Source organism: Microtus oregoni, unplaced genomic scaffold, assembly GCF_018167655.1.
Source record: "Microtus oregoni isolate MIOR12 unplaced genomic scaffold, Mior012 000015F_ref0000493, whole genome shotgun sequence".
Taxonomy (NCBI): domain Eukaryota; kingdom Metazoa; phylum Chordata; class Mammalia; order Rodentia; family Cricetidae; genus Microtus; species Microtus oregoni.
The window spans coordinates 10,646,566-10,674,052 of NW_024543074.1; the positions used below are offsets into that span (position 1 = coordinate 10,646,566).

The window sequence follows — 27,487 nt, forward strand, 5'->3', positions numbered from 1 at the left end:
ACTCCCTGTGATGCCGAGGCTGATGAACTACAGCTACTCCTGCCTCCACCTTCTAAGTGCTGAGATTACAGGCATGTGCCACCATACATCCAGCTAGTGTGTATGTGTGTGTGTATACATGTGCATATTTATTTATGTGTGCATGTATGTGTATATATATGTGTATTTGTGTATGTATGTATATATGTGAGCATATGTGTTTATGCATACAGGTGTGAATATATATATATGTGTATATATGTGTTTGTGTATGTATATGGGTGGGTATACACATATATATTTTACTGGCATGATTATACACACAAAGATCATAAAAGAAAACTTCCATACATTTCTAGCCATTATTATTTGCTTCATTTAATGCGTATCACTCAAATTATTTTAACGTGTAGAGGAGGATACTGAAAAAGGTCCTAGTGTCTGATAGACTTGATGACCACTGGACAAAACTTAGCTATAAGGAAAATAAAAGAACCCCAGTGATGTCTCATGGGAAAAAGCCCCATGAGAAAAGGCCCATGGGGAAAGGCATGGGGACCCATGACCCTTGCTAGACTCTTTCTGGTCTCTCTCCTCTTTCGGTCCCTTATGATTATATGGCCTCCTGGAGGGAGCTAGGTAAAAGTGGGGGCTCTGAAAGTGGTCAAAGGGTGGGGATTATAACCAGACAGCATGGTTGGGGCCTATGGACAGGGATCCATAGGAAGGCATCTGAATGGAAGATGAAAGAAGGACTTAGCTTCAGGGTTTAGGGAAGCCACACCACAGGCCATGCTTCTCCTTCAGTCTCCTGCATTAACTTTTACACATCTAAACCCAAGGGCCAGCCCTAGCAATGCCTTCAGAACTGTCTTCCATGGTCAAGCTTGCAGGGTCCCTTGTGGGGTCCCTGCCCATCTGTGACCTCATCATTATACTGAGCAGTCAGTAAGCCCAAATGCTTAAGCTATTCAAATATCACCAATGTAGCAGGTAGGGCTGTGTCTAGAGCTCAGGGTTCTGTCTCTAGCTTATCCTCAAGGCCACTGCAATCCATGGCTATGGCCACTCTCACCTAACTGCCTGCTGTTGAAGAACCAGTGGCTCCCGTGGGGGAGAGGAGACCACTGTGGTGACCTGGCACACTCAGTTCCACTGGGGCATCTCGAGGGGAGGGAAGCTCGGCTGTGCATGTCATAGTTTAAAGTCTCTTGGAATCACTGTTCTGGCTCACACGTTTGGAAACTGAGGTCTACCAGGGTGTCATCAGAGGACCTGGTGGACTTCTGTCCCTCCCTGTAACTTTTTATACCTTGGCACACAGGCTGGGGCCTCTGTTGAAGATGGAGGTTAAGATAGGGGAGGCCTTGTCAACATGAGCTTGTGAAAGGAGTTGCCAAAGCGAAGTGCCTGTTTCAGGAGCAACTGTTGAGGAGGGTTGGCTGTGGAGGGGGCACTGCTGTGGGAGGAGGGGTAAGGAAGGCATTGTGTAGGTTGAGGTGGGGCAGGAGCTGAGGAGGCTGCGAAGAATCTCCTGAGGTCTAGAAGGTACAGGGTCTGCACTGACGAAGGAGCGGATGTGGCCTCCTGAAGGGGCCAGGATATGGGTGGATGGGCAGTGGCTTTGGAGCCTAGTTAAGAGATGAACCCTAGCTTTCCAGGCGTGTGGGGATGGAGTCACCAGGCTCCTCGAGCGAAGGGCCTGCCAGGAAGAAAAGCATGGAGGAATGAAGGAACAGGGGCCAAAGAACTGAGTTGAATTCTCCACTGAGGATGAGGGAATGGGAGTCCACCCAAGATCTCCCTGCCAGTGAAAAGCCAGACTGAGACCCAGGCCAGTCTGGCCTAGTGCAGCAGGCTCTTTTTGTCAAGCCCGTAGTAGCACATGGTAAACCTACCATGACTGTGTATTGAGGAAAGACCAGGGCTCTCCCAGACCTACAGTGGGCCTTAAGCTCTGTGCAGCATGAGTTTTACCTGTGACACCGCACTGTGACTCCAGGTGTCCCCTGAGATATTTTTCTGGCACCTTGGAGAGAGCTGAGAGCCCTAGAGAGGTAAGGGATGGGAGAGGGAGCTGAATCATTGACCGCTCATTCAGTCTACGGACATGTAACGAATACATGAATGAAGCCTTGTGCTGAGAATGGGGGAGACGACAGTAAGTCCAGATCCCGTTTCTGCCCTTTCCAAACATCCACCTATTTCAGGGATGTGAATGAGGTCTGGGAATGAGGAGCGACTTCCCCAGGCCACAGTTAACGATGGGGCCAAGCTTTGTCAGCTCCTTGGTCATCCATTGTTCACTGGGTGCCATCTCCAACCCCAGCACTGCTTTGGATTGTGCGAGAAATGCATCCGTGGACCCAAGAGTTGAGATGGGTATGGAACAAAGGAGATGAGGGGAACTAAGAGGGGCGATGTCCCCATCCTGAGGAGGAGTGAAGCAAGGTGTCAATCACACAGCTCCCTTGAAAACCAGAGCAAGGTTCTAGAGCTCCGCCTTGGGGGCTGGGCTTCTGTGGGCAAAGACCTGCCCTCTCTATCCCACCAGGATGAGGTATAAAGTCCTTAGCTCCTTCCGGAGAAGAGTGAGAGGAAAGAAACCATCTCTGGTCCTCTGGGGGAGAAAGGAACGGGAGTCGGGAGACTCCCTTGTGGCGTCTCTGGCATTGCTTGCCTGCTCAGCTGCAGCAGGGATTCTTGTTGCATGATGCAGTTGCTACTGGCCCTGGTAGGGGCCCTAGCCACATTCATCCTCACCCAACCCTCTGAGGGCACTGCCCCAGGTAAGAGGCCCTTGGATTCCAAGGCAGAAGCTTGGTGTGGAGGGAAAAGCGCTTAAATCTGGGGAGTCCGCAGCTCCCTTGAACACTGAGTCCCCATGCTTTTGAACAGCTTCCCCCAGTCAAGTGGAGAATTCAGTCCTTCGCGACTGCATAGCAGAGGCCAAGTCGCTGGTGGATGCTGCCTATAACTGGACACAGAAGAGGTGGGCCTGGGACTTTACCAGTCTGGGAGGGTCAGTGAGGGTGGATGGGCTCTTGGCAAAGTCATCTTATCCAACCTGGCTCTGCTGGGCTGAAGCTCTGTTGGTAGCCTGTACCCCCACTCCCCCCCAGCCTCCTCTTTCTCTGTCTTTCTGTGACAGTATCAAGCAGCGCCTTCGCAGCGGCTCGGCCAGCCCCATGGACCTCCTGGCCTACTTCAAGCAGCCAGTAGCAGCCACCAGAAGAGTTGTTCAGGCTGCTGATTACATGCACGTGGCCTTAGGACTGCTAGAAGAGAAGCTGCAGTCCCCGGGATCCAGACCCTTCAATGTCTCTGGTACGGTGTTTCCCCTTGAGTCCCCCAAGGCCTGCCCAAGCCTGGGAGGGGAAAAAAGCCAGATGTGAGAGGCGGGGTAAAAAGCCTAGGGGATGTTAGAGATGACAAACGGATGGGACTGAGCAGCCCAGGGAAGATCTAGGGCTCTGGACTCAGAGCCCTGCCCCCTCCTCCCCAGATGTGCTCACAGAACCGCAGTTGCACCTGCTGTCCCAGGCCAGCGGCTGCGCGCTCCAGGACCAGGTGGAGAGGTGCAGCAACAAGTACCGCACCATCACAGGGAGATGCAACAACAAGTGGGTGTCGGGGGGACCCTGCCTCTGCTCGTCAGCCTCGGGGCTTTGTCTTTGCTCCTCATCCTCGGGGCCCTGCCTTTGCTCGCCGCCCTCAGGGCCCTGCCTCTGCTCGTCACCCTCGGGGGTCCTGCCTCTGCTCGCCACCCTCGGGGGTCCTGCCTCTGCTCGCCGCCCTCGGGGTCCTGCCTCTGCCACCACCCTCGGGGTCCTGCCTCTGCTCGCCACCCTCGGGGCCCTGCCTCTGCCACCACCCTCGGGGTCCTGCCTCTGCTTGCCATCCTCGTGGTCCTGTCTCTGCCACCACCCTCGGGGTCCTGCCTCTGCCACCACCCTCGGGGTCCTGCCTTGGCTCGCTACCCTTGGGGTCCTGCCTTTGCTAGCCACTCTCTCAGACCCTGCCCCCACTAACTCCCACCCTTTCCCTGCCACAGGAAGAGACCCTGGCTGGGAGCCTCTAACCAGGCCCTGGCCCGCTGGTTGCCAGCTGAGTATGAAGACAACAGGTCGCTCCCTTTTGGCTGGACCCCTGGCAAGAGGCGCAATGGCTTCCTCCTTCCTCTTGTGAGTTGGAGCGGAGGGACTGGAAAATGCTTGATGTCTTTGAAAGGCGGAGGGTAAAACGCAGTCCTGAGTCATCAGGCACAAATCTAGGCTATCCCACTGACCTGCTGAGTGACTTACTTCCTGAGTCTCAGTTTCTCCACCTGCAAGTAGAAAAATCTCAGCTCGTGGGAACGGAAGTGAAGTCCTTGGCATAAACAACGGTATAGACCTTGATCTGTGGCACCTGTGCTACCTATTATGGAATGGAGTGGTTTTGTTGTTTGCATGAGAGAATGGGTGTCAAAGACTTTCTCTCTCTCTCTCTCTCTCTCTCTCTCTCTCTCTCTCTCTCGTATCTCTGTGTGTACAGGTCTACACAGGCCTGCGGAGGCCAGAGGAAGAAGCTGGGTGTCTTCCTTTTTGATTACCCACACCATAAAAATATATGAATTTATATACATATACATATGTAAACACACACACTTGAGACCAGGTCTCCCACCCAGCCTGAAGCTCACTGTTTCATGTCAGTTGACTGGCTAGTGAGCTACTGGGATTAGTCTGTCTCAGCCCTCAATGTAGGGACTACAGGCCCATGTAGCCATGCTTGGCTTCTGTGTAGGCTCTGGGGATTTGAATTCAGGTCATAGCAAGCATCCTTACCCATTAAACCATCTCCCAGTCCCTTTGTTTCACTTTTTGAGACGAAGTCTTACTCTATAGCCTGTCCTGGACTGAGTTTAGGTTGGAATCCAGGCTGGTCTCAACTCAGAGCAATCTTCCTACTTCTGCTTCCTAGGGCTGGGATTATCGGTGTAAGACTCCATGTTCAGATCAGTTTCCTGCTGAATATAAAGTTCTATGCACTTGTGAATCTATGATCTGCAATTTTACACTTGTCAACTTTCTATTGATGTATTAATATAACAGTTTCCTACCTGCTTCAGTATTAATGTGTTAAATTTTCTTCAGCTGATCCATCTGTCTGTCCAGCTCTCTATACTCTATCATCACCTTAGTCTTGTCCTGTATCTAAAGACCATCAGCCCTCTAACATATCAGTCTACGTACTGATCTCATCTCTCTGTGAGGGCAGGTGAGCTGGCCTGCCGGTCTGGACCAGTTCCCTCTCATCTGTTGAGATAGGATCTTTCTGTGTAGCTCAGATTGGCAGGTAACTCACTGAATTTACAATCCTCCTGCCTCCGTCTCACGAATCCTGGGACATAAGCATGTGCCACCAGAAGCCTGGGGCCAAGCGGTAGACCCTCCTTCTGGAAATGACAACCACCACAAGAGGGGGCTGTGTGTCTAAGAACCGGAGAGGAAGGGGTTGGTGGGAAACTGTCAGCTCTGGCAGGGGCCTGGCATTCCCTGAGTGCTGGGCTGGTCTCAGCACCTGGCCTGATTCATGAGCTTGGACGCAGGCTGACTGTACTTCCCCACCAGGTCCGGGCTGTCTCCAATCAGATTGTGCGCTTCCCCAACAAGAAGCTGACCTCAGACCAGGGCCGGTCCCTCATGTTCATGCAGTGGGGCCAGTTTATCGACCATGACTTGGACTTCTCCCCAGAGTCCCCAGCCAGGGTGGCCTTCACTGTGGGTGTGGACTGTGAGAAGACCTGTGCTCAGCTGCCTCCTTGCTTCCCCATCAAGGTACCCTCCTCGGCCAACCTTCTAGGTCCCTGCAGTAGCCTCCAGCCCAGAAAGACGGATGGAAGAATCTGGGAGAAATGGGCCCTGTCCAGACACCAAGAAACACAGATGCCCCCGCTGTGTGTGTTGGAGGGATGGGGGAGGCTGGGCTCTATTGGAGCTTCACAGAGGAGACATGTCGGGGACAGGCCTTGGATCTCCTGTTTTGGGAGACTATTCGGTCTTACCTTCTGCTGCTCCTGGACTAAGATCCCTGCAGTTCTTGCCAACTCCTGGGGTTGGGCTATGAGCAGGGTCCTCCTCCAGGCTGAAAGGAGCAGAGTTTCCTCTGGGAAGTGGGGAGCATTCTCTCTCTCTCTCTCTCTCTCTCTCTCTCTCTCTCTCACACACACACACACACACACACACACACACACACACTCATCTACAGGTTTACTGGCTTGCAGTAGGTAGGGAGGCACTCACAGGGGCCTGTGTGTCAGCAAACCCCTTCCTCCAGTTTTGGCGCAGGGGCACACCCTCTTCTAGTCCTCATAGCACAGCATTAGCATTTGGCTCGTATAGCAAGCACGACAGCTGCCCCACTTGAGTATTGCTTAACTACATGCTCAGCAACTCGTCTCTCAGAGGCTCAGTCCAAACTTCGTCCAGGGCTGGGGGTTCATCTCAGGAGTAGAGCCCTGGCCTAGCAGGCACAAAGCCCCAGGTTTGAGTCTGAGTGAGTCCTGGTGGACTTCCTGAAGTAGGGAAGTTTTGAGCAATGTCAAAAGTGAGTGGAGGATACCCCAGATTAGTGAACCTGATATGGGGAAGGCCCAGGGTCACTGAGTGCTCTTCACTCTAGATCCCACCCAATGACCCCCGCATCAAGAACCAGCGTGACTGCATCCCGTTCTTCCGCTCTGCGCCAGCGTGCCCCCAAAACAAGAACAAAGTTCGCAACCAGATCAATGCACTCACATCCTTCGTGGATGCCAGCATGGTGTATGGCAGTGAGGTCTCCCTCGCTCTGAGGCTCCGCAATCGGACCAACTACTGGGGACTGCTGGCCACCAACCAGCGTTTCCAGGACAACGGCCGAGCCCTACTGCCCTTCGACAACCTGCACGAGGACCCCTGTCTCCTCACCAACCGCGCTGTGCGCATCCCCTGCTTCCTGGCAGGTGGGTGGGTCTGTGTGTATGTGGGGGGCAGTTTGAGTCTTCCCAGAATGGAGGGGAAGGATGGGGTGTCATGAGGAAACACTATTCGGGACCTCAGGGGACCATCAGTAGATCTGTGCAGTCCCTGGGAAAGCTGGTAGGTGGGAATGGGTCCCTTTGCCCATCCCCTGGGCGTGGTTAGATATCCCTGCTTCCATGACTCCAATGACGAGGGGCTCACCACCTGAATGGCACTCCAGCCGACTATAGGAAGCGCCCCTTTTATTTTGAATCAGTGTCTGCCCATTGCTCTTAGTCACGCTATTGGGAGCTAAGAGAAGACCTAAGGCTGACCCCTTCCCCTGTGACAGAAAGGGACCGTCTCTTCTCTTACCTGAAAGTAACTGTTCCCTGTACCTCAGTTTTTTCTTCTTTAGGTTGTTTTTTTATCCAGTGCCTCCCTTCTTATTGCACAGTTATGCATTTATATGGTCCCTTCCTGCAGACATATAGTCTGCATTCTGTCCGCAGTCCTTACCCTGCCTTCCTGTGGGGTTTGTGGTAATGACAGTTATCACTTCTGGGCAGACAATCCCTGAACCTCACAGCAGCCCGAAAGGCAGGGAGTATCATCCTCAACTTACAGATGTGAGGCTGAGACTCAGGAAGGATGCTCATGTTCAAGAGAGCGGCGCTCTCAGGGCAGAGCCTGTACTGGGACGAAGTCAGTGTATCTCCCAGGCTTCTGCTTCGCTGCTCTGTCCCACTGTTTAACTAAAGCTCACTCTGTAAGGATTGTACCACTGCGTATTCCGGGGTCGGGGGAGGCAATGCTTACCTTCATCAGAGGTCTCCAGGAGCTCAGTCTAAACAAGGCCTTCTGTAGGAGGGCAGGGTGAGAAGCCAGGAGGTGACTGGACTTGCTGTCCTGTCCTGGCCTGCCTATGGGGAAGGTCTGGGTACTAAAAATGGGCCCCACCCAATGTGCCTGCTCCCCTGTTTCCATGGAAGGGCAGCATGACATCACATTTAAGTATGGGAACAGGTAGACAGATGCAGACAGGTGGTATGTAGTCCCAAGGTCAAGGTTCCCAGGGCTGTCTCCCACCATGTGTGGTCAGGGGTGTGGATCTGGTCTTCTCGTAGAAGAGAATCAGCAGGCAAGGAGACCAGCGTCTGCTCAGTGTATCTGCCTTAGTCCTAACCTGGACCAGCCCCTTAGGGACCCAGGAGCCCACCGTGCTCTCTGCTCTGGAGAGGAAGGTGTTGGTTGGTAAGGAGTCACGTGGTACGGTTGAGATGGAAGCACAGCTGTATGAAGTTTGCCTCACCTGGTCCCTGGGTCCCAGACCTCAGTCGGCCCTTACCGAGAGACCCTCTGATAATCCCGAACTTGGGGTTCTCAAGGTGACACCCGGTCAAGTGAAACCCCCAAGCTGGCGTCCTTGCACACCCTCTTTGTGAGAGAGCACAATCGACTGGCCACGGAACTGAGGCGTCTGAACCCCCGCTGGAGTGGGGACAAGCTCTACAACGAGGCCCGGAAGATCGTGGGTGCCATGGTCCAGGTAGGGGGCCCAGAGGCCAGCATGAATCTGAGAGAGTGGCTCCCAACCTTCATGAACATGGCTTTGAGGCTGTACCTCATGGCTGCTGGGTCTGGATGCTTGGGGCGCATCTCTGACCCTGGTTCTGCCGTTAACCGTAACTTTATCTGTGGCGTTCTCTTGGGGTTTCAATATCTCATCCTCTAATGAGAGGCTGTGTCGCCATGCCCCACACAATGGCAGCAGTCACTACTGTACCCAAGAAGCCTTTTGGAAAGCAGGAGTCTATCCAGAGGGAAGGGGGGTGCTGTGGGTTGCCCAGGCAACACTCCTCCCGTGACATCTCTTCCAGATCATCACCTACCGAGACTTTCTGCCTCTGGTGCTGGGCAAGGCCCGGATCAGAAGAACCTTGGGTCCCTACAGAGGGTATTGCTCCAACGTGGACCCACGTGTAGCCAATGTTTTCACCCTGGCCTTCCGTTTTGGCCACACCATGCTGCAGCCCTTCATGTTCCGCTTAGACCGCCAGTATCGGGCCTCACGATCCAACTCCCATGTTCCACTTAGCTCCGCTTTCTTTGCCAGCTGGCGAATCATACATGAAGGTGACTGGGTTTCCCAAAAGCAAGGGTGGTGAGGGTCCAAGCACCCCTTCCTTAGATGGGCTGCTGAATGCTGGTCGGGCCTCTGCGGCTGTCTTCCCAGGACAGTAGAAAGAAAGCAGCCATCCATGGGTCTCTGTGTCCTAAGGGAGGACTCCCCGACCATCCTCTCTCACTCACTGGGAATTAAACCTAGGGCCTTGTCCATGCTATGAAAGCGCTCTACCATTAAGCTACACCCTATACCTTTTACTTCAAATTTTGTTTTAGATTTATTTATTATGTATAAAATGTTCTGCCTGCATTTGTGCCTGCAGGCCAGAAGAGGGCGCCAGACCTCATTACAGATGGTTGTGAGCCACCATGTGGTTGCTGGGAATTGAACTCAGGACCTCTGGAAGAGCAGGCAGTGCTCTTAACCACTGATCCATCTCTCCAGCCCCTACTTTTAAATTTTTATATAAGGGCTTTATTAAAAGTAGCCTAGGCTGGCCTTAAACTAATGACTCTCTTGCCTCAGCCTCCTAAGTAGCTAAGATCATCATCATATCTTTATCGTCCATATCATCAGGCCTGATAAGGAGGGATTTCTAAGGGGGACAGACTGGCATGAGTGTGGTAAATCATGAACCTGTAAGGACTCCTACTTGCTAGCTTGGCATCATGGGATGCCCCTCCCCAACCCGGGAGCTTCTGAGAGGTTAGATGTTAGTCAAATCAGTACCTCTCTCATTTCCTGCGACCAGGTGGCATCGACCCTATCCTCCGAGGTCTCATGGCCACCCCAGCTAAGCTAAACCGGCAAGATTCCATGGTGGTAGATGAGCTCCGGGACAAGCTGTTCCGGCAAGTGAGAAGGATCGGGCTGGACCTGGCGGCTCTGAATATGCAGCGCAGTCGGGACCACGGACTTCCTGGTGAGGTGGCACCTCAGACAGTGCCATTTGGGGAGCTCAGAGCAGTCCCAGGCCCTCCCTTCTGACAGGAACAAGATGAGCTGCAGTGCAGGGCAGGATAGGCCCATGCTGATGCCCCCCACAATCCCTTACTTGTCAACTCCCCGGGTCATCTCCATCTGCTATAGGGGCTCCAGGTTTAGGCCCACCTCAGGGTTAGGTCAGAGGACTAGGAGGTGAAGAGAGCAGGTGCTTGCTTTGTTGATATCATTTTCTAGTTCCAGTGACCTTCCGCAGCAGCTGTTCCAGACGGGGGAGTAAGTTAGAGGTGGCTGTAATGTGCCCAAAGTCATGACAGTATGAAGTAAAAATCTGATTTCGAAATGCCTTCATTCTTCCTGTTGTTTGGCCCCATCCACCACCATGAAGATGCTTCAGCCTTGGCTTGCCTTTCTTCTTTCCAAAGTCAACCTCCCTGTTTAGATAGAACCCGAGGCCTCAGGTGTCCCTGATGCTCGCTCCTAGGTAAAGGGGTTGGGGACTTCCAACAGCCTGCTCTGCTCACGACAGCACACGGCAGGCACAGGAACAGTCAGGATTCTTTCCTTTCCCTCCGTATGTGTGTGTTTGTGGGGCTTACGTGGCTAGAGGCCAACTTCAGGTGTTATTCCTCAGCTGTCTTCCACCCTGCCCTTTTTAGGCAGGGTCTCTCACTGACCTGGAACTCACCATGTAGGCTGTTCTGGGTGCTCAGCCCTGAACCTCCTCCTTATCTCTACCTCTTCAGAACTAGGATTATAAGAGTGCGTGACCACATCCATATCTCCATATATATATATATATATATATATATATATATATATTTTATTTTTTTTTGTTTTGTTTTGTTTTTTTGTTTTTCGAGACAGGGTTTCTCTGTGGTTTTGGAGCCTCTCCTGGAACTAGCTCTTGTAGACCAGGCTGGTCTCGAACTCACAGAGATCCGCCTGCCTCTGCCTCCCGAGTGCTGGGATTAAAGGCGTGCGCCACCACCGCCCGGCATATATATATATTTTAAAAGTGGGTTCTGGAGTTTCAATTCAGGTCCTCATATTTGTGTGGCAAGCAGAGTCACCTCCCCAGCTTTCCTAAACTTGGTGCTCCCTACAGCTAAGGAGCTGTGGGCGCCCCCTGCTGGAAGAATGGCACTGCTAACCACTCGAACTCCTACTCCCTAGTCCCACAAACAGTTGTTCCCTACAGGCCATCTCAGAAGTACTACCCTGACACTGGCTTTTGTAGTCTCCTCTAGCCTCTTCCCCAGTCAGGAGCAAATCTGGAACGGTTCTGCCTCCTCTGAGCCCCACTCAGTACTAACCGACCTGGGACCGATGGAGGCTGGCTGGATTTAACTCTGCGTACCTCAGGGTACTCCACAAAGGAGTACCTGGGAGCGCCTGAGAGACGCACAGCAGTGCTTAGTGGTGAGAAAGCACGGCATTGTTTGCCTTTGCTGGCTGGAAGGCAGTGTTTGGATGCCACGGGCTGCTGTCCGGCAAAGCGAAGGCTCACCTGGAGTCCAGGCCTGGTGTAGGATCCTGAGGGCTGAGGAATCAGCACGGCTGGTTTGGGGAACGTTTTGAAACAGCTTTGTTGAGGTTCACCTGCCGTCCAGTTCTCCCACACGAGTTCATAAAGAGACAGCTGCTCAGTTAGAGATGTGTAGCAGCTACCACGTTCTTAGCCAAAAGGCCGTGACCTAATATTCAGACATTTTCATTCCCTTCAGAAAAAACTCTGTCGCAAAGGTCACCCCTCAGCCCTGCCCCAGCGCTGGGGACCACTACTTCCCATTTGGGTCTTTCATATTCATGGAATCTTTCGGTGTGTGGTCCGTTTCTGTTGTGCATTTGTATCTATGTTTGCCGTTTGTGGTTTGTTTTCTTATTTAGCCAGTTGTTTACTTAGTCTTCAAACCTGATTTTTTTAAAAAAAATGTTTTGAGTATCGTGCCTATAAAAGGTGTATGACATTTAATAATATCATGAAATGTCAGATCTGTGGGGCCGGGTTGGCAGAGTGCTTGCCTTGCAAGCATGAGGAGCCGATTCATTGCCCGTAAATCACTTTTTAAAAAATAAGTCAGGCTTGGATGGCATGCTTTTTGTAATCCCAGGGCTTGGGAGGCAGGAGACAGGCAGATGCTTGGAGTTCCCTGACCAGACAGCCTATGTTACTTGATGAGTTCTAGGCCAGTTTAAAAAAAAAAGATAGACAGTATCTGAGAAATGACACCTTATGTTGACCTTTGACCTCCATATGCATGTGTGCCCACACACGTGTGTAAACATGTGCACAATAGCAAATTTGTGTCTGTGGGATTTTTACATGAGGACACACTCTTCAGTCTGATACACACAAAATGTGACTGTCCCCCTACAGTCTAGAGAGGATGGTGATCTTCTGATTCTATTCAGTATTGATCACAGAACACGCTTTGGAGGATTTGTGGGGAGCAACAAAAACTATGGAAGACTGACAGCTGCTTCCTGGCTCTCCTGCAGGATATAACGCCTGGCGGCGCTTCTGTGGGCTTTCCCAGCCCCGAAACTTGGCCCAGCTTAGCCAGGTGCTAAGAAATCAGGCTTTGGCAAGGAAGTTCCTGAGACTGTATGGGACACCTGACAACATTGACATCTGGATGGGGGCCATTGCGGAGCCTCTTCTGCCCGGGGCCCGAGTGGGGCCTCTCCTGGCTTGTCTTTTTGAGAACCAGTTCAGAAGAGCCAGAGATGGGGACAGGTAAGTGAGCCCCGCACCTGAAGTAGAGGAGCCAGACAGCGCAGTGTGACTGAAGGAGGGAGAAAGCACCTTTCAAAGCTTCGTTTCTCAGGGCTGGAGAGATGGTTCAGTGGCTGAGCACTGAAGAAGACGACCCGGGTTCAATTCCCAGCACCTGTAAGACAACTCAGGGGATCTGACACCTTCACACAGACATGCAGGCAAAGCACCAATGCATATATAAATCATTAAAGAAGACCCGGGGGGTTCCCCATGGGAAAGAAATGCTGACCGAGGCAAAGCTGACATAGACTGAGCTGGAGCCTCCTTAGGCCAAAAGAGTGACTAGGCAGGGGGCTGGAGAGATGGCTCAGTGGTTAAGAGCACTGGCTGATCTTCCAGAGGTCCTGAGTTCAATTCCCAGCAACCACATGGTGGCTCACAACCATCTGTAATGAGATCTGGCGCCCTCCTCTGGCGTGTGGACATACATCGAGGCAGAATCTTGTATACATAAGAAATAAATAAATCTTTAATAAAAAAAAAAAAAAAGAGTGACTAGGCAGCCCCATTGTTCTGGGTGGAAATTTCTGGATCATCCAGTTTAGTAGACCAATGTGGCCTCTAAGGAACAAGATCCCAGAAGGCACGGCAGAAAAAAACTAAATCTGGACCTGAGTCCTTAAGTGGATGTCACTTTGATTGCTGGCTGTCTGCTTACTTCTGTGTAGTTCACTGGCCAGAAACTGGCAGGAGGACCACACGGAAGGAATGACATAGAATGTGCCAAGCACATGAAAGGTGCTCACTATGCAGCATGCCCCAGCTTTCTCATGCATCTCTTCACCCACAGGTTCTGGTGGGAGAAATGGGGCGTGTTCACCAAAAGACAGCGCAAAGCCCTGAGACGAGTTTCTTTATCTCGGATTATATGCGACAACACTGGTATCACCACTGTTGCGAAGGACATCTTCAGGGCTAACATCTACCCAAGGGGCTTTGTGAGCTGTAGCCGTGTTCCCAAGTTGAACCTGTCGGCCTGGCGAGGCAGATGAGGTCAGCAGGTAAGGGGAGACCTGCAACGGGCCAGGCCCTCACATCTCTCCCAGAGACATCCCATCTGCTAGGCAGACAATAGAGCTTGTCTCTAGGAGTATGGTTCTCTTTCCTAATGGCTTCCAGGAATGCTAGCTTCTGGGCTGATAGTCAGTTCTGTGGTCTAGGACTTCGTAGGGGGGCAGGGAAAATTGTTCAGTTGTCCTTAGTTTTATCACGAATATCATAAAATATCTCTGTCTGGATATCCAACAAATTCCCTCGCTTATTTCTGCTGTTCCCACAGGATTCCACGCCAAGCCCTCAAGTCTTGGAGACGAGGGTAAGGAGATCACAAGGCTGCTTTCTCCCCCAAACCCATTTCCTGCTGGAGCTTTCGCTGGCTACAGCTCAGAGCTGGCTTCATTGGTTGAGTGCCAAGGATGCAATGGCAATGTGCCCGTTAACCTTGGCAACCTCTTAGGTAGTAGGTTATGAATCAGCACCAGGTATAAGAGCCTGTGAGTCAAGCCACGAGGCTCTGAGGTTCCAGCAAGGGACTGTGGGAGGGTTACTAGCACTTTCTCCTGTCCCTGCCCTGGAGCATGACCGAAGACCACACAGTCCCGGATCTTAGCCACACCACAACCTTCTTCCTCTGGCCCTGCAGGAAGGGCAGCACTCTTTACTTCTAGCAATAAAACAATGCTGAGGACAGGGCCTGCTGTCTCTGTGTTGGGCTGGGGAGAGCGTGGCCTTGGTTCCAAGCTTTGCCCCAAGTATGGAAGATAAGAGCTACTAAGATGCAGCCTGGGATTCCCACATGGTCTCTTCTGTGGAGGGAAGGTGGAAGAGTTTGGGCCTCAGAGTAGAAAGAATGACAGTTCACAGAAGATTAGTCAATATAAATACTTTTTATATGAAAAACAAACACAATGAAAGACCCTATGCAGCTAGTAGGAAGGGCAGGGAACTGCCCTAAACCATGTCCTCAACCCAGCCAGCCAGCCCTACACTGTAGGATGAAGCTGCCTGAGAGGAGGGGACAGGAAGCTGAGGCCTCTTAGCCTCCGCTCTTCTCTGGAGAAGGGAGAGACTGAGCCCCCTCATGCATCTTCCTCCTTGGATGATGCCAAATTCCATCTTGTTGTTGTTGTTGTTTTTTGAAACAGGGTCTCACTGTGCTGCCCTGGCTGTCTTGGAATTCTCTATGTAGACCAGGCTGGCCTCGAACTCACAGAGGTCCACTTGCCTCTGCCTCCCAAGTGCTGGGATTAAAGGCGGTGCCACTATTCCTGGCCACCAAATTCCATTTTTAAGGGCTGCGAAGCCACTGAAATGTTGTGACAAACCAGAAAGACCCGGGGTTGAAGACAGGCTAATGCTGGGCTCACACCAGGCCAGTCTCAGACTACACAGCTGGCCTCGTTATGATGCCCACATTTGGTAGCTGAAACAGGAAGGGGAAGTCACAGGGGGCCCCAGAGTCTCCGGCTTTACTTCCACAGGGAAGAAAGTCCTGCTGAAGGCTACACAGAGGAGCCAGCTGGAAATTTCTAGATCCTCCAGTTTTGTAGACCAATGTGGCCTCTAAAAAGCAAGATGAAGTGAGAGAGCTCTGGATGCAGACATCCTTCCACCTTGTCCTCTTGCTCCACAGCCTGGGCTGCAGAGAGCTAGGCTAGTGTTCCTGAGGGGCTCACAAGGTCCTGGGGGAGGCTCTCTCGGGCCTCCTGCATGCGGCGCCGGGCTCGACGGAAGGCTTCTGTAAGGGAGGGAAATATTGTCACCTAGTCAGCTACTGTGGTGTGGAGAAGAAAATGGATCCGGGTGTCCAGTCTGGGGTGAGGAACCTACCTAGTACATTGTGTGTGGAACTCTGCTGGCTGAACCCTTCCAGGCGGTCCAACACGCTCCGCATCTGTTTCCGGAGGGAGTTTGATTCCATGAAAGCCCTGCAGGGAGGCCCAATAGACAGTCAGGACTGCTCACCAACCACCAAGGACAAGGGGGGCGGGGGGCAGTGTCACTCACCTGGACTGTTGCAGGCAGTGCAAGCGGAAGGTGACAGTACCTGTCGTCTCGGTGCGGAATCCAAAGCGGCTCAGCCGCTCCCCCTGGGCAGACAGCAGAGATGCGATCAGTTTGTGCAGACTTAGATCAGAGGCTTTGCTGCCATTCCTATTCCTAGCCTTGGGACGGGTAGCACCACTGAGGAAGCTTCACTCTGTCATCCCGACCCCAGCACAAGGGTAACACCAAGCTCCCCTCTCATAACTCCAGGAACATTCTACCCTCATTTGAGAATGAGAAGGTTTATATGTTTCTAGAAGATCCACCCTGCATCTGCTGACCAAGGCCTTCAGTGGTGGAAGGGGCCAGTTATCTAATGGGGGTAAAGGAATCTCTAAATACACTATTTCCCAAGCATTTCCTAGTACAGATATCATAGGGCGGGACCTGCAGCGCAAGCCACAGGAAGGAAGGGGCAATGAACAACGAGGGGAGGGGCCTCAGTCCAGACACCACAGGTACAGAAATACTCAGTCTCCCCAAAGATAAGTCACCTTGAAGGTTCCCGGGATCCTCACGTAGGAGGGGTCCTCCAGCTCTAAGGAACCGCCTATGAAGAACCTCCTTAGCTCTGCCACAAGGCCCAGCTCCATGGGCCTCCAAGTGGAGATGGTCAGGGTGTGTGATCCTGTGTAACCAAGAGGGGAAAGGGCCGGGTTCCATGCCTGACTTCCCTGCAGTGACCTGGGTTGGTGATGACTTGACCTATGTAAAGGTTATCATGGTGGGTGACGGCCTGGCCGGAAGACACTAAGACAGAACTCCTAATCCCAGCTATTCCAGGGATCATTGTGTGCTCAAGACAAGCTTGCCAACCCCCAAGAGCCTCTTTCTCTTTGGACCTAGGAAAATGTAGGAGCAAGTGCAACATACGCCTCACAGAGGGTCTGGGAGAACCAGATGCGATTAGCACACTGCCTGGCACACATCAGCAGGCCCGCACTTCTCCTTCAGAAGGATCACTGCCTCATTTGGTACCTGCAGGCCCAGAGCCCACTGACCGTGTGGCTTCTCTGTCAAGACTGTGGTCTAACTGGAGGACTGGGGCACATGACAACTGTCAGGCTGCTGGACTTGAGGAGGTCAGCTTCACAGTTCTCTCAGGGGATGGGAGAAATCCCGCCAAGCTACAAGCAACCTTTCAAGTCAGAGCCCCTGATCCCTAATCACCTCTACTTCTCCTCGGGAGCATGGGGGTCTTGTGGAAGTGCTAGTCTTGTTGCTAGGGCCGAGGGCACAGGGAAGGGCAGGAACAGAGCTTACCTGGGGTGGCCGGCAGCACCGCAGCCCCATAACCTTCTACACGGTACCTCTGCCAGAAGTCCAGGGAGAGGACCTTACAGTAGAGCACGGGCCACTCCGGGAGGGCATCTGGAAAGTGGGTGAGGTGGCACAATCTGGTCACGGGGACCGTTGTGAAGAGGGGGTCCTGGGAGAGAAGTGAGGCTGGGGACCACAGCTACTCACCAGCTGATTCATCCTCATGGAGAAAGAAGGCTTCGAACGTGAACGGGTAGGAGAAATAGGCCACCTTGTCCTAAAAAAGAGGAGTGTCATTTATGTTCAGTGTCACAGGGTGGACAAAACCTCTCTTGGAGTTGGTTCTCTTTGTGTCCAAAGCCAAGGTCACCTTCACACAGGGGAAAGAGAAACTGCCAGCCTCGTAGGAAGCCAACAGGCAAAGGGACAGCCACACGAGCTGCTGTCATTCTCTGAGAGATCAAGACAGCAGGGGCAGCCCTGCAGGCAAACATAGAAACAGCCCCAATTATGACTCCTCCACATACTACACAGGGGGTTGGCCTTGGGAAGCTTCAAATGCCACCTGGAGCTGTCATTCCCTCCATCCCATCCGCCATACCATTCCCAGCGATTTGGTGGCACAGGTCTGGGTCACTCCTGAGAACTGCGGGAATGACGGGCTTGACCAGTCTGAAAGCCGAAGATACAGTAAGCTCACTAGAAAGGCCAGGAAGTCATTAAGCGAGGACAGAGTTCTTTGAGACATCCATCCATCCATCCATCCATCCACTCTTTCACGCAACGCAGTAGCCATTTACTGCCATTGACTGAGCGCTCTAAGCTGGTTTGTTCTGAGGATATTAGTGACCCAGAATTGTTTCTCCCGGAGCTAACGCTGTATGTTTAAGGGCAGGGCAACAGACATGGGTGGGATTTAAGCTATGGGATGGATCTAATTGCCTCGGGAGACTAGAGACCCAGGTCAGGTTTAGCTGCGATGTGCTCACAGTTTAGGACGAGGAGATGAGGAGGAATCCACCAAAGAGCCCGAAGAGCTCTTGGTGAGAAGAGCCAAGAGAGATATTTCGTGAAGAAAGTGAGCTGGGTCAGCTGCGTCAGGGAGGTTAATACAGTGAAGGATCAGAGCAACCTTTAGAACTGGCAAGGTAGGGGTGACCTATGACCTTGAACTGGTCCTGTGGGAGTGAAAGGAATGCCCGGTTAGAAAAGAAGAAATGCAAGAAAATGTACTTACTAGTAGCTGGCAGCTCCACAAAGAAATGGATGTAGAGGTGGTCATACTCATAGCCTTGGGCTGAAACTTAAAAGAGAAAACACAGCACGAGTGTAGCCCGTTCTCTCACTGCCCTTCTCGGTCAGTGAAGGGGCCACGTGCTCTGCAAATGAGCCCTCTGGGGACCAAGATTCTCTGCTTCCAGAAACGCCTCGCCACTCAGCCTCCTGTGTTCAGCCCAGACTAAGTCGAGGTGAGTAGGGCACTCACAGTTCCATCAGACCCTTGTCTGGCTCCAAGACAAGACACTTACCCACCTCTCCGTTTACAAAGAGCCGGAGGGCACCTGGGACAGTCTGCAGCGGAGAGAAATGGGAAGGTGTTGGGACCAGAGGGAATCAAGCTGCCCCCCCAACCCTGTCCCCAAACCCCGCAGAGAATCTTCCACTGACTCTCCCACCTCGGCCACATTACTGCATGTCCTTCTGCCCTGACACTTCTCCACAGAACTGTTCCTGTTTCCAGACTTACAGAGTAACAGCACAGCATTGAAACGGCAGAGAAGGTAACCCTGGGGCTCTTCAGGCCACCGAGTTTCTTTTTTAAGTGTTTGTGTTATCTGTCTTGACATTTTTTTTTTACATTAGAATTCGTTGCCTAGATACTATAAAAACAGCATGAGTTACTTTCCTAGATACAGAGAAGGGGAAGCCAGTGAGCAGTTCTAGCCTGTGTGAAGATCTAGAAACGGAATCCCTGGTGAGAGGGAAACCCAGACAGGACCCTGGTAACTGACCTAGACTGTTTTAGGTTTCATTGTCTAAGATCCAAAGCACTTGATCAGCAGAAATGACATCTCTTCCCCTGTCTGAGTTGCTCTACAACAACATCCACATGAAGGATGAGGAAGACATTTTTTGATTTCTATATATTTTTAATTAATTGTAAATTAATACATGAATGCATTACCACTGATAAAAACCACCTAAACCTGGAGAACAAGAAGTCAAAATACTTGATGTATTCTTTTCGCTGCCCAATGCCCATTGACCACCAGCACTCAGCCTGTTCTAAGAGAGGCCCACACAGCGTGTGTGTTCCCTTTCAGACCCCATTCTAGGCATGCAGGGTCCTCATCAATGTGCAGAGTCGTGAAATGCATCTTGGAGCCTTCTGAGAGAGGTACCATAAGGGCCTCCACAGCCAGATGCCGCCTAGTAGCTCACAGCACTGCAGGAAACTGAGCTACTCACCATCTCAAAGTCTGTGCCCACAAGGCTGCTGAGGTACTCCTTGTGGCGGCCATAAAGCTGAGGAAACAAAGTGAACCAATCCTCAAAATGCAGACGGAGCCAGGCCGGGGTTTGGTTCCGACTGGGAGGAAATTGGGGCAGGGCAAACAAGCTTGATACCACCAAGTTTGTGCCAGCCATCCCAACATTGCTGAGGCCAAGGCAAGAGGATTGCTGCCAACCTGGGCTAGCTACCTCAGGAGTCCCCGGGTAGTCGGAGCTAGAGTGAGACCGTCTCAACACACATACACATTGTGGGAGCCCACAGTTCTGAATCCATTCCATCTAGACTCATCATGGTCAGAGAGTTCGAACCTATTCTTCCTCCTCAAGGACAAACAGGATGTTACTGATATGGTTAGTGAATGTCTTGCTCCTCAAAGGCCAAACAATGGGATGTTTGCCTTAGGGTGAGGTTAGTTTTGAGAAGTAAGAAGGTAATTACAATGGTTTATTCCTTATATCATGGGAAGGAAGTCTTGTGCCCACCACTTTTGATTGGGGTATATAAGGACTATGAGTGATAGACTTGGGGCTGTTACAGTATTCACCGGAAGCCTTCCCAACTCTATCTTCTGCCTCTTGTCTATTTCTTTCCGCAATCCTCACTCCCCTTTTTGATCAAGCGAGAACAGGTCGGCCGGTCCCAACAACACATCCCTGCTAATAACTAATAGTGATACCCAGAGGCGCTGAAGTTGGCCAGTCTGGGAGCAAACCTGGCTCTCAAGTGGACAAGCTCTATTACTTGGGTCCTTAACTTCAGGGTCCTTGTTTATAAAGTGGTACTAACGCTCACCTCCCAGGGTGGGAAGAGCTAAATGGAATGCTTGGGATACGCCTGGCACGGAGCACAATCAATGCTCAGGCACATGGTCACTGGTATTACGCTCCCGTATGGTCAAAGCCACCTGCTATGTCGGCTGTGTTTTCTGGATGTGGTGGGCTGCCCTCTCCCTCAGTAGCCACCCTGACGTGGTTTCACGTAAACTAGTGCTTACGTCCTTGAACACACGCTGCTCCCGCTCCTCCTCCTCTGGCTGTGCGAGTGAGGACACGTTGTCGATTGTGTATTTCCAAGCAGAAGTATGTTCCTGCTTTTCTCCCTCAGTCTCGATTCTGTAAGGTCAAAGCCACAAAAAGGATCATTTCTGTTGGCGAGAGGAGTGGCCTTCCAGACCCTGCCCAGGGAGTCAACATGGCTGGTGACACTGCTCACTTGAAGTATATGATGAAGATGGCCGTAAGGATGATCAAGAGAGGGAAATAGTGGCTAAGCGGAAAGGGTGCCAGACCAGTTCTGGACCCATTCTACCTCACTGACAAGGGACACCCGACAGCACTCAGTCCTCTCACCTGAAGAGGGGACAGGCTGGGAGAGTTTGGTCTTTCACAGTGCTGCCCTCTCAGACAGATGAGACTGGGCCTGATCTGGCTGAGTCCTCTTCCCCTGTCCTAGCCGTCCCCTATACTCTGCAATGCATGAATCCTTCTTACTCAACTGTCCATGCTTCCTGGACGTTTCCTAAAGGCCTATAACCCAGGGCAGAACATGAATCAGTGCCTGGGAACTAAACATTTAGGAGCAGTTCAAGGGCTTTCTGGAATCTGCTCAGCTAGAAGGCAGGAGGGCGAGCAGAGAAGCCTGGGCACACTCTTTTTCTCCTTCCCACCTGTAGGGTCCTTTGACGCCGGTGAAGTCAGGCTTCATGGTGATCACCCCATTGCTGTCCACCTTCAGAATGCAGAGGATATGTTCATACGCCTTATAGCCAAGCCTAGGAACCAGGAAACCGTCACCAAGGTTTGGGGTCACAATGGAGACACAGAAAAAGGTGGTCAGCCACCTCGGGGATGGGACAGAGGACACAGGAGGAACTTTCATGGTGACATTGTTTCTTCTGAGGACAGCAAAAGAGAAAAAGACCCTCCGCCGCAAAGGTCCCAGATGGCTGGGGTGAGTGACAGGAGAAAAGGGGGAGGACCGGGCTGGCAGGGCGAAGTGTCACTTACTTTCCATAGGGCCCCAGGTCTGCCATAATGTACATGGTCTGAAGGGGGGTGTTAATGGCGTGGCTGTTCCTGATGAAGTCTTCGGAGGGCTCCCAGGTGATAATGCGAGACTTGAGTTTGCTGCCCTCCCTGGGAGGGAATCACAGGAAAGGGTCACTTCCCTGACACCCCACAAAGCGCCTGAAGGAGATCATAAGGGAATCCCTTCCTACTGGGTCTCTAACTGGGTGGGAAGTAGCAGTCAGTAGAACGTACAGAAACCTTAGCCCGAGACACCACGGAGAGCCCCGATCCCGCTTGCACTCACGTCCCTCGCCTGTCCTGGCGGCGCCGCCTGACGTTTGCCATCCGCTCAACCAGGAACGACGGCACCTCGCTGGCTGCAGTCGTTACTTTCTGGCAGTACTGGGAAAAGAGGGCAGGGCCACATGTGTAAAAACACCTGAGAGGAAGCCTTCCTTCTGACCCTTCCTCCAGGGTGCAAACCCAACCGATAGAACCTCACAATTACCCGTGCCGAGGAAGGGGAGACGGCTCAATCCAAGGAAAACTCCTGCTGAACCGTGGTTTTCCTTAGGGTTCTAGAAGTGAGTCATTTATGCTAATAGTAATATCAGCCTGCATTCTCTGGACACGTGCCAACAAAAAGGTTGGGTCAGTGTGCCCGGTAAATAGCGATGCTAACTAACTAGGTGGTCAGAAATGCCAGATAGGATACGGGCTTTGGAGGAAGTGCGCACTTGGGGAAGCTAGCACCAGCTGGATTTTTATTTGCTTTTCCACAATGGTCTAGAATTTAGATTCTGCAGGCTCACAGCTCTCCTGAAGAAAACAGTCCAAATCTTTCAAAAGAAACACACTAACATCTGCTCCTGGCAGAGCTCTAGGGAATCAGAAACACAAAAATCAGAAAATACAGTTCCACCTTCAAGGAACTTCCGATCTTCCTGAGAAGACGTAGCTAATGGCGGAAGAGAATGTAAAACAAGCCCACAAAGGGCTCACTGGTGCCTGAAGAAACACAGGCATTCCCTACAGCCTAGGCAAATTCCTCTTCTCACCTGCAAACTCCTGAGTCTCGATGGAATTTGATGATTAATTAATTGTTTTTTCAGGCAGGGTTTCTTTGTGTAGCCCTGGCTTTCCTAGAACTCGCTCTGTAGACCAGGCTGGCCTCAAACTACAGAGATCCACCTGCCTCTGCCTTCCCAGTGCTGGGATTAAAGGCGTGCGCCACCACTGCCACTTGCCTGGCTTTGACTGAATTTTAAATAGATCGTTCTAGATTCTGTCTGCCCTCCCTGACCCCCATGGCCCTCCAGGAGGGTGAAGAGTGTAACAGCCACATTACCTGTAGACTCTGCCCACTCCAGCCTGGCTGCCAGCAGCTCACAGCAGTTTCTAGAATTACAGCTCTACCCTTACTGAGTATCCCACTTACCACACAGTATCAGCAAGACTAGAAAACTAGGGGGGGGGGGGCAAACAAGGAAGCGATGGTACCTCAAAAGAAACAGTACCTCTTCCAAGTCGGTGTATCTATCAGAGTCGGTGTAGGTGAAGATGCGCCGGTTTCTCCTGCCGCCGGAATTCTCCAGCTTCAGGACCTCTTGGCGGTACTGATGATCCAATGGACTCTGACACGCGGATTCATTTTGATACAGATCTACTTCAAACTGAAATCATCCCAAAGAAACAGATTGGCCGGGACTACCTCAGACTTTGGCTTCTGTAGCTACCAAACCACATAACTTCTACGGAGCTGGTCGACATGTTTTGATAAGCAACCACTACTTATTTTAATAATGATGGGCAGGGGATCTAAGCATGTTAGAGTTAGAGGAAACCAAGTGGGCATTCTAATTCAGCTCTGCTACTAGAGATGCGGTAGAGTCCAGAGACAGGGAGCGCCTGATCCAGAACACTAAACCGGGCAGTTTACCGACATTACAGCCGTTACAGAACAAAATCCAAATAAACAAAACGGGAAAGTATGAACCTCCACAACCTTTTCTGGAAATCAGTTTGGCAGCGTGAGTCACCAGCCAGGGGGGAGGCGGGTGGGTGGAGGGAGACTGAGGACAGGTAATACTGGCTCACCTGGCTAAAGAGTTTCTCCTGCCACCCAATCACAACCTCTTCCTCCTCTTCTTCATCGGGGCGGTGTCCACCTCCAAACACAACAGAACAAGTCAGCCGGGCAACATGCCTTCCTCTGTGGTTGATTATAACCAGCGCTCCTATTCTTGCTTTATTTGGGTTTTTAAAAATCCATTATTGCTGTTTGGGACAGTGTCTCACTGTGCAACCCAGTCTCGCCTCCTCGTCCAGATCCTCCTGCCTCGGCCAGGAGGCGCTGACATTACATGTGTATATCACCAGGCTTGCCTTCAAAGTGCCTCTGCACACTGACCCCCACAAACCCCACTGGAGTTCAGTGACTCATAAGTACTCGGTCTAGACAAAGAATGGAGGTCATGGACTTACTTTGGCTAATACTAGAAGCCAAGATTAGGACCTGAGGCATCTTAATCACTGCTCTAATTTGAATAAAACGCAGTCCTGCCTTCCAGAAAATACTTTGAACCCAGTATTAGGAACTGAAATTTCCTTAGAGCTGGAGGCCAGCCCTTCCCGCATTTGCTAGATAAGGAGCCTAGTGCTTTTTCTCTCACTTCCCTGAAGGCGGCACAGAAGTATCCGTAAATACTGACTCAGGAGAGGACAGGGAAGGCAAACAAACGATACTTCAAAGACCCGTATTTAGTACAGTCCTGGCTGCCTGCGCCTCTGGAAAGACGCATACCTTTGAGCCACCAGTCTATCCTTTTTGCCTAGGAACATTTCTAAATAGAGGAGAAATAACAACAGCATGCAAGACTATCGGCCCAATATAAGCATTCTGACCTCTCTTTTGGCCTCCGAGGCAAGGAAAACCACATTTACATGCAGACTCCTGTTTTAAAATGGTTTTCACATTTGGAGTTAGGAACCCATTTCTCTTGGAAGCCCCCCTCCCCCACTAAAGTCACACTGGGAGTGGGTGAGATGGCTCAGTGGATAAAGGGGCCCATGGGTAAAGAAGCCCGTGGCCAACCTGATTTCAAGCCTCAGGGCTCATGGGGTAAAAAGAGATAACTGAACTGACTCCCAAAGATTGTCCTCTGAGCTTCACTCCTGCACCGTGGCATGGACATGCACACATATAAAAAAAAAAAAATGTAAAAAAGATCAAACGCTCCCACATGCCCCAGCTATGTGGCACGGGGCAACCAGCTCAACCTCTCTGAGGCTTCGGTTCTCCTCTGTACCTCCCCTCTACTGCCCGCACCCTTTTCTCAATTATCATCATCATCACCCAAAACACCCACTAGCAACTTGAGGAGGCCTAAAAGTGGCCAAGTCTATGAGGTCCTTCCCCATCTGGGCAGCAGGCTGGTAATGAAGAAAGTTGCTTGGTGTGATTCTTTTCAGATGAACTCTGTCAAGAAAAGAGAAGTCCAAAATACGCGTATCAAAGACACACAGCCAGGAGATAAACACAGCAAGGAGAGGAAAACCGGAATCACAGAGGCAGAGATGCTGAGGCGTCTGCAGGCGGAACGCGGCGGGGAGGAGGTGGGTTGGGGGCGTCGGAGAAGTCAGTGAGAGGGCGTGTTGGGACACAAGGACCTGAGGAGTTTGAAAGTGACCAGAACTTGAAGGGGCTTGGGCAGGAGTGAGGTCTGGAAGGTGTGCCTGGAAGCTTTCAGTGGGAAAAGGTCTTGGTAGTTAGATGTGCGGAGATGGCAGAGGAAGTAGTTGGAATTGCAAGCGGAAGTGGGGGCCTCCGAACACCCAAAAGCTTAGGATGGAATTGTCTGAGAGCATTAAGTTAGGGGGTCCCGGAGCTGGGGTGGCGTGACTACCGGAGGCGCAGGTTGCGCACGGGGTCCCGGGAGCGATACACGGCCTCGCCGGTGTCAGTGCTCCATACCGCTTCCGCCATGACAGCCGCTTCGCGCTGCGACCGTGCCGGAAAGCGCGGTGCTCGTTCCCCTGGCAACGGAGACGCTGGCTTCCTAGGCAACGGTGGCGCTGCCCACGCAGCTCTCCAGTCCCGCGGGAGCTCGTCCCTAGTCCGGCCGCGGTACCCTCAGCACTGGGTACTGTCACTTAAGGTCTGCAGGTTGGATTGTCCTGGTGAATAAAGCTCACCCACAACCAAGGTGAGAGTCGATGCACGGCAGAGATGAGGAAACCGCCATCAGCCACTTCATTTAAGTGTAAAAATGGTGCTGGGGTCAGAACCAGATGGCCTGAATCCTTGCTTTCTGAGCAAACACTGCCTTCCACTGAACATTGAAAACTTTAACCCACGGGGCTGGAGAAATGGCTTAGTGGTTAAGTGGTCAGTGGCTGCTCTTCCAGAGGACCTGGGTTTAGTTCCCAGCACCCACCTAACTACTCACACTTGTCTGTAAGTCCAGATCCAGGCGATCAGACACCTTCCCTTCTTCCAGCACACATGTGGTACCCAGACATACGTTCAGGCAAAAGCCCATACATATAAAATAATTTTGTAAAAGAAAACTTTGGCCTAAGCAGTTGGTGGATGTGATTGAAAGAACATAGTCATTTTTTTTCTCAAGGAAACCAGGGAAGGTTATGTCATGAAGACATGAAAACATATTCTTGAAAATAAAAAACAAAACTGTAGGACAGATATATTGGTCGTTGTGTTGGAATGCATTGAGCCAGAGAAAGAAAAAAACAAGGAAGCCAGAGAAAAAACAAGGAAGCTAGCAATAAGGAAGGAAGGGTGTTTTTAAGAACTGGTTTTTCCCCTGTGCATGTTGGTTCTGGATTATTGGCCACTTTAGATCCCTCACCAACCCCTGCCAAACCACCTAAGTGACATTCAGAAGCCATGGTTCACTGGAGTGTCAAAGGAAAGATGGTACGAATTTAATTCTGGCAGTTTGGCAATATCAACATTGGTTCTCTGACAGTTGCTGCTCCTTCATCCGAATAAGCAATTGTTACCTGGACTGAGGAATTTCATGGCAGTTTGATTATAGGGCACAGAAATCCTGGGCATCTTACTCATTGTGTACATCAAGAACGCACCACAAACAGCACCCGCTTATTAGAATCTAATACAGTTTGTTTGTATTGACTCTAACCCTCGTAGAAACACCTCCAAGAAGTACTTTATTCCCATTTAGAGATGAAGTTAGCAAAGGCCAGGGATTATTAATGAGGGCTGAAGTGGGAGAAGCTGGATTCCACCTGGCCTATCTATCGAGGCCTCAAACCTTCTACTGACTTACTGTCTCCCACCCACTTACTGTCTCCCGCCCACCTCCTTAAGAACACACAGTTTCCAACTGAGTGATGATTTCAATAGATCAAGCCATGGAGACTGGCTCACTAAAGAGTAAGACACTCGTTTTCCTTCTTAAAGATGAGAATTGCCAGGTGTGGGGGTTGATGTTTGGATTCCCAGCACTGGAGACATTAATGCAGGAGGATGTCAAGGTCAAGACCTTATTTCAAACAAACAAAAAAGAACACACTAAGAAAACAATCAACTAAGGCCGGAGAACCCGCGTGACCACCCAAGCTTAAGCCTTGGAACAAGAAAAGCAACTTCACTGAGTTGTCCCGTCACCTTCAGACATGTTCTGTGGTACCAGCACCACCACCACTCAGAACAATAAAATTAACCTTTATGTCAGCGAACCTCCTAGGTTCTTAACACATTGGCTGTGTCAAGATGACGCTGAGTATCTCCTCTTCAGCCCCTGGCTGTGAGGAGCTCACTGAAGTGGACAACAACCACAAACACCACATGTTCTATGAGAA

General features: G+C 51.3%; 2 protein-coding genes across 3 annotated transcripts; one reads left to right on the top strand and one right to left on the bottom strand.

Annotated features, from left to right (window-relative positions):
* The first annotated feature begins 2,689 nt into the window (after window positions 1-2,689).
* Window positions 2,690-13,806, top strand: Epx (eosinophil peroxidase). The gene is made up of 12 exons (XM_041665469.1): window positions 2,690-2,768; window positions 2,878-2,971; window positions 3,131-3,306; window positions 3,485-3,602; window positions 4,034-4,163; window positions 5,595-5,801; window positions 6,646-6,964; window positions 8,351-8,511; window positions 8,843-9,098; window positions 9,842-10,012; window positions 12,535-12,772; window positions 13,605-13,806. Exons 1-12 carry the CDS (start codon window positions 2,690-2,692, stop codon window positions 13,804-13,806), a joined length of 2,151 nt encoding a protein of 716 aa, XP_041521403.1.
* Window positions 13,807-14,689: 883 nt separating this feature from the next.
* On the bottom strand, window positions 14,690-25,746 carry Mks1 (MKS transition zone complex subunit 1). 2 transcript variants are annotated; one of them, XM_041664696.1, is made up of 18 exons: window positions 25,549-25,746; window positions 25,012-25,121; window positions 23,741-23,811; window positions 23,161-23,316; window positions 21,948-22,045; window positions 21,641-21,769; window positions 21,301-21,405; window positions 20,629-20,746; window positions 19,589-19,645; window positions 18,649-18,691; window positions 18,357-18,422; window positions 17,721-17,791; window positions 17,327-17,396; window positions 17,123-17,230; window positions 16,354-16,487; window positions 15,821-15,903; window positions 15,644-15,741; window positions 14,690-15,551 (listed from the first exon to the last, which is right to left on the bottom strand). In XM_041664696.1, the coding sequence occupies exons 1-18, from the start codon at window positions 25,626-25,628 to the stop codon at window positions 15,463-15,465; spliced, it is 1,686 nt and encodes a 561-aa protein (XP_041520630.1). In that variant the 5' UTR covers window positions 25,629-25,746; the 3' UTR covers window positions 14,690-15,462. The 2 variants fall into 2 exon arrangements, with proteins under 2 accessions (XP_041520630.1, XP_041520631.1); XM_041664697.1 differs by lacking the exons at window positions 23,161-23,316; window positions 23,741-23,811; window positions 25,012-25,121; window positions 25,549-25,746 and having other exon boundaries at window positions 21,641-21,765; window positions 21,948-21,981.
* Between the last annotated feature and the right edge of the window lie 1,741 nt (window positions 25,747-27,487).

What these genes read in the sequence shown, in the direction of transcription:
- Epx (XM_041665469.1), top strand. Translation starts at nt 2,690, where the DNA reads ATGATGCAGTTGCTACTGGCCCTGGTAGGGGCCCTAGCCACATTCATC. An exon ending in CTCCTTGCTTCCCCATCAAG is followed by an intron (nt 5,802 to 6,645) that starts GTACCCTCCTCG and finishes TCTTCACTCTAG; the next exon opens with ATCCCACCCAATGACCCCCG. An exon ending in CATCCCCTGCTTCCTGGCAG is followed by an intron (nt 6,965 to 8,350) that starts GTGGGTGGGTCT and finishes GGGGTTCTCAAG; the next exon opens with GTGACACCCGGTCAAGTGAA.
- Mks1 (XM_041664696.1), bottom strand. Translation starts at nt 25,628, where the DNA reads ATGGCGGAAGCGGTATGGAGCACTGACACCGGCGAGGCCGTGTATCGC. An exon ending in CACTGCCTGCAACAGTCCAG is followed by an intron (nt 15,742 to 15,820) that starts GTGAGTGACACT and finishes GCCTCCCTGCAG; the next exon opens with GGCTTTCATGGAATCAAACT. An exon ending in TTCCACACACAATGTACTAG is followed by an intron (nt 15,552 to 15,643) that starts GTAGGTTCCTCA and finishes CCTCCCTTACAG; the next exon opens with AAGCCTTCCGTCGAGCCCGG.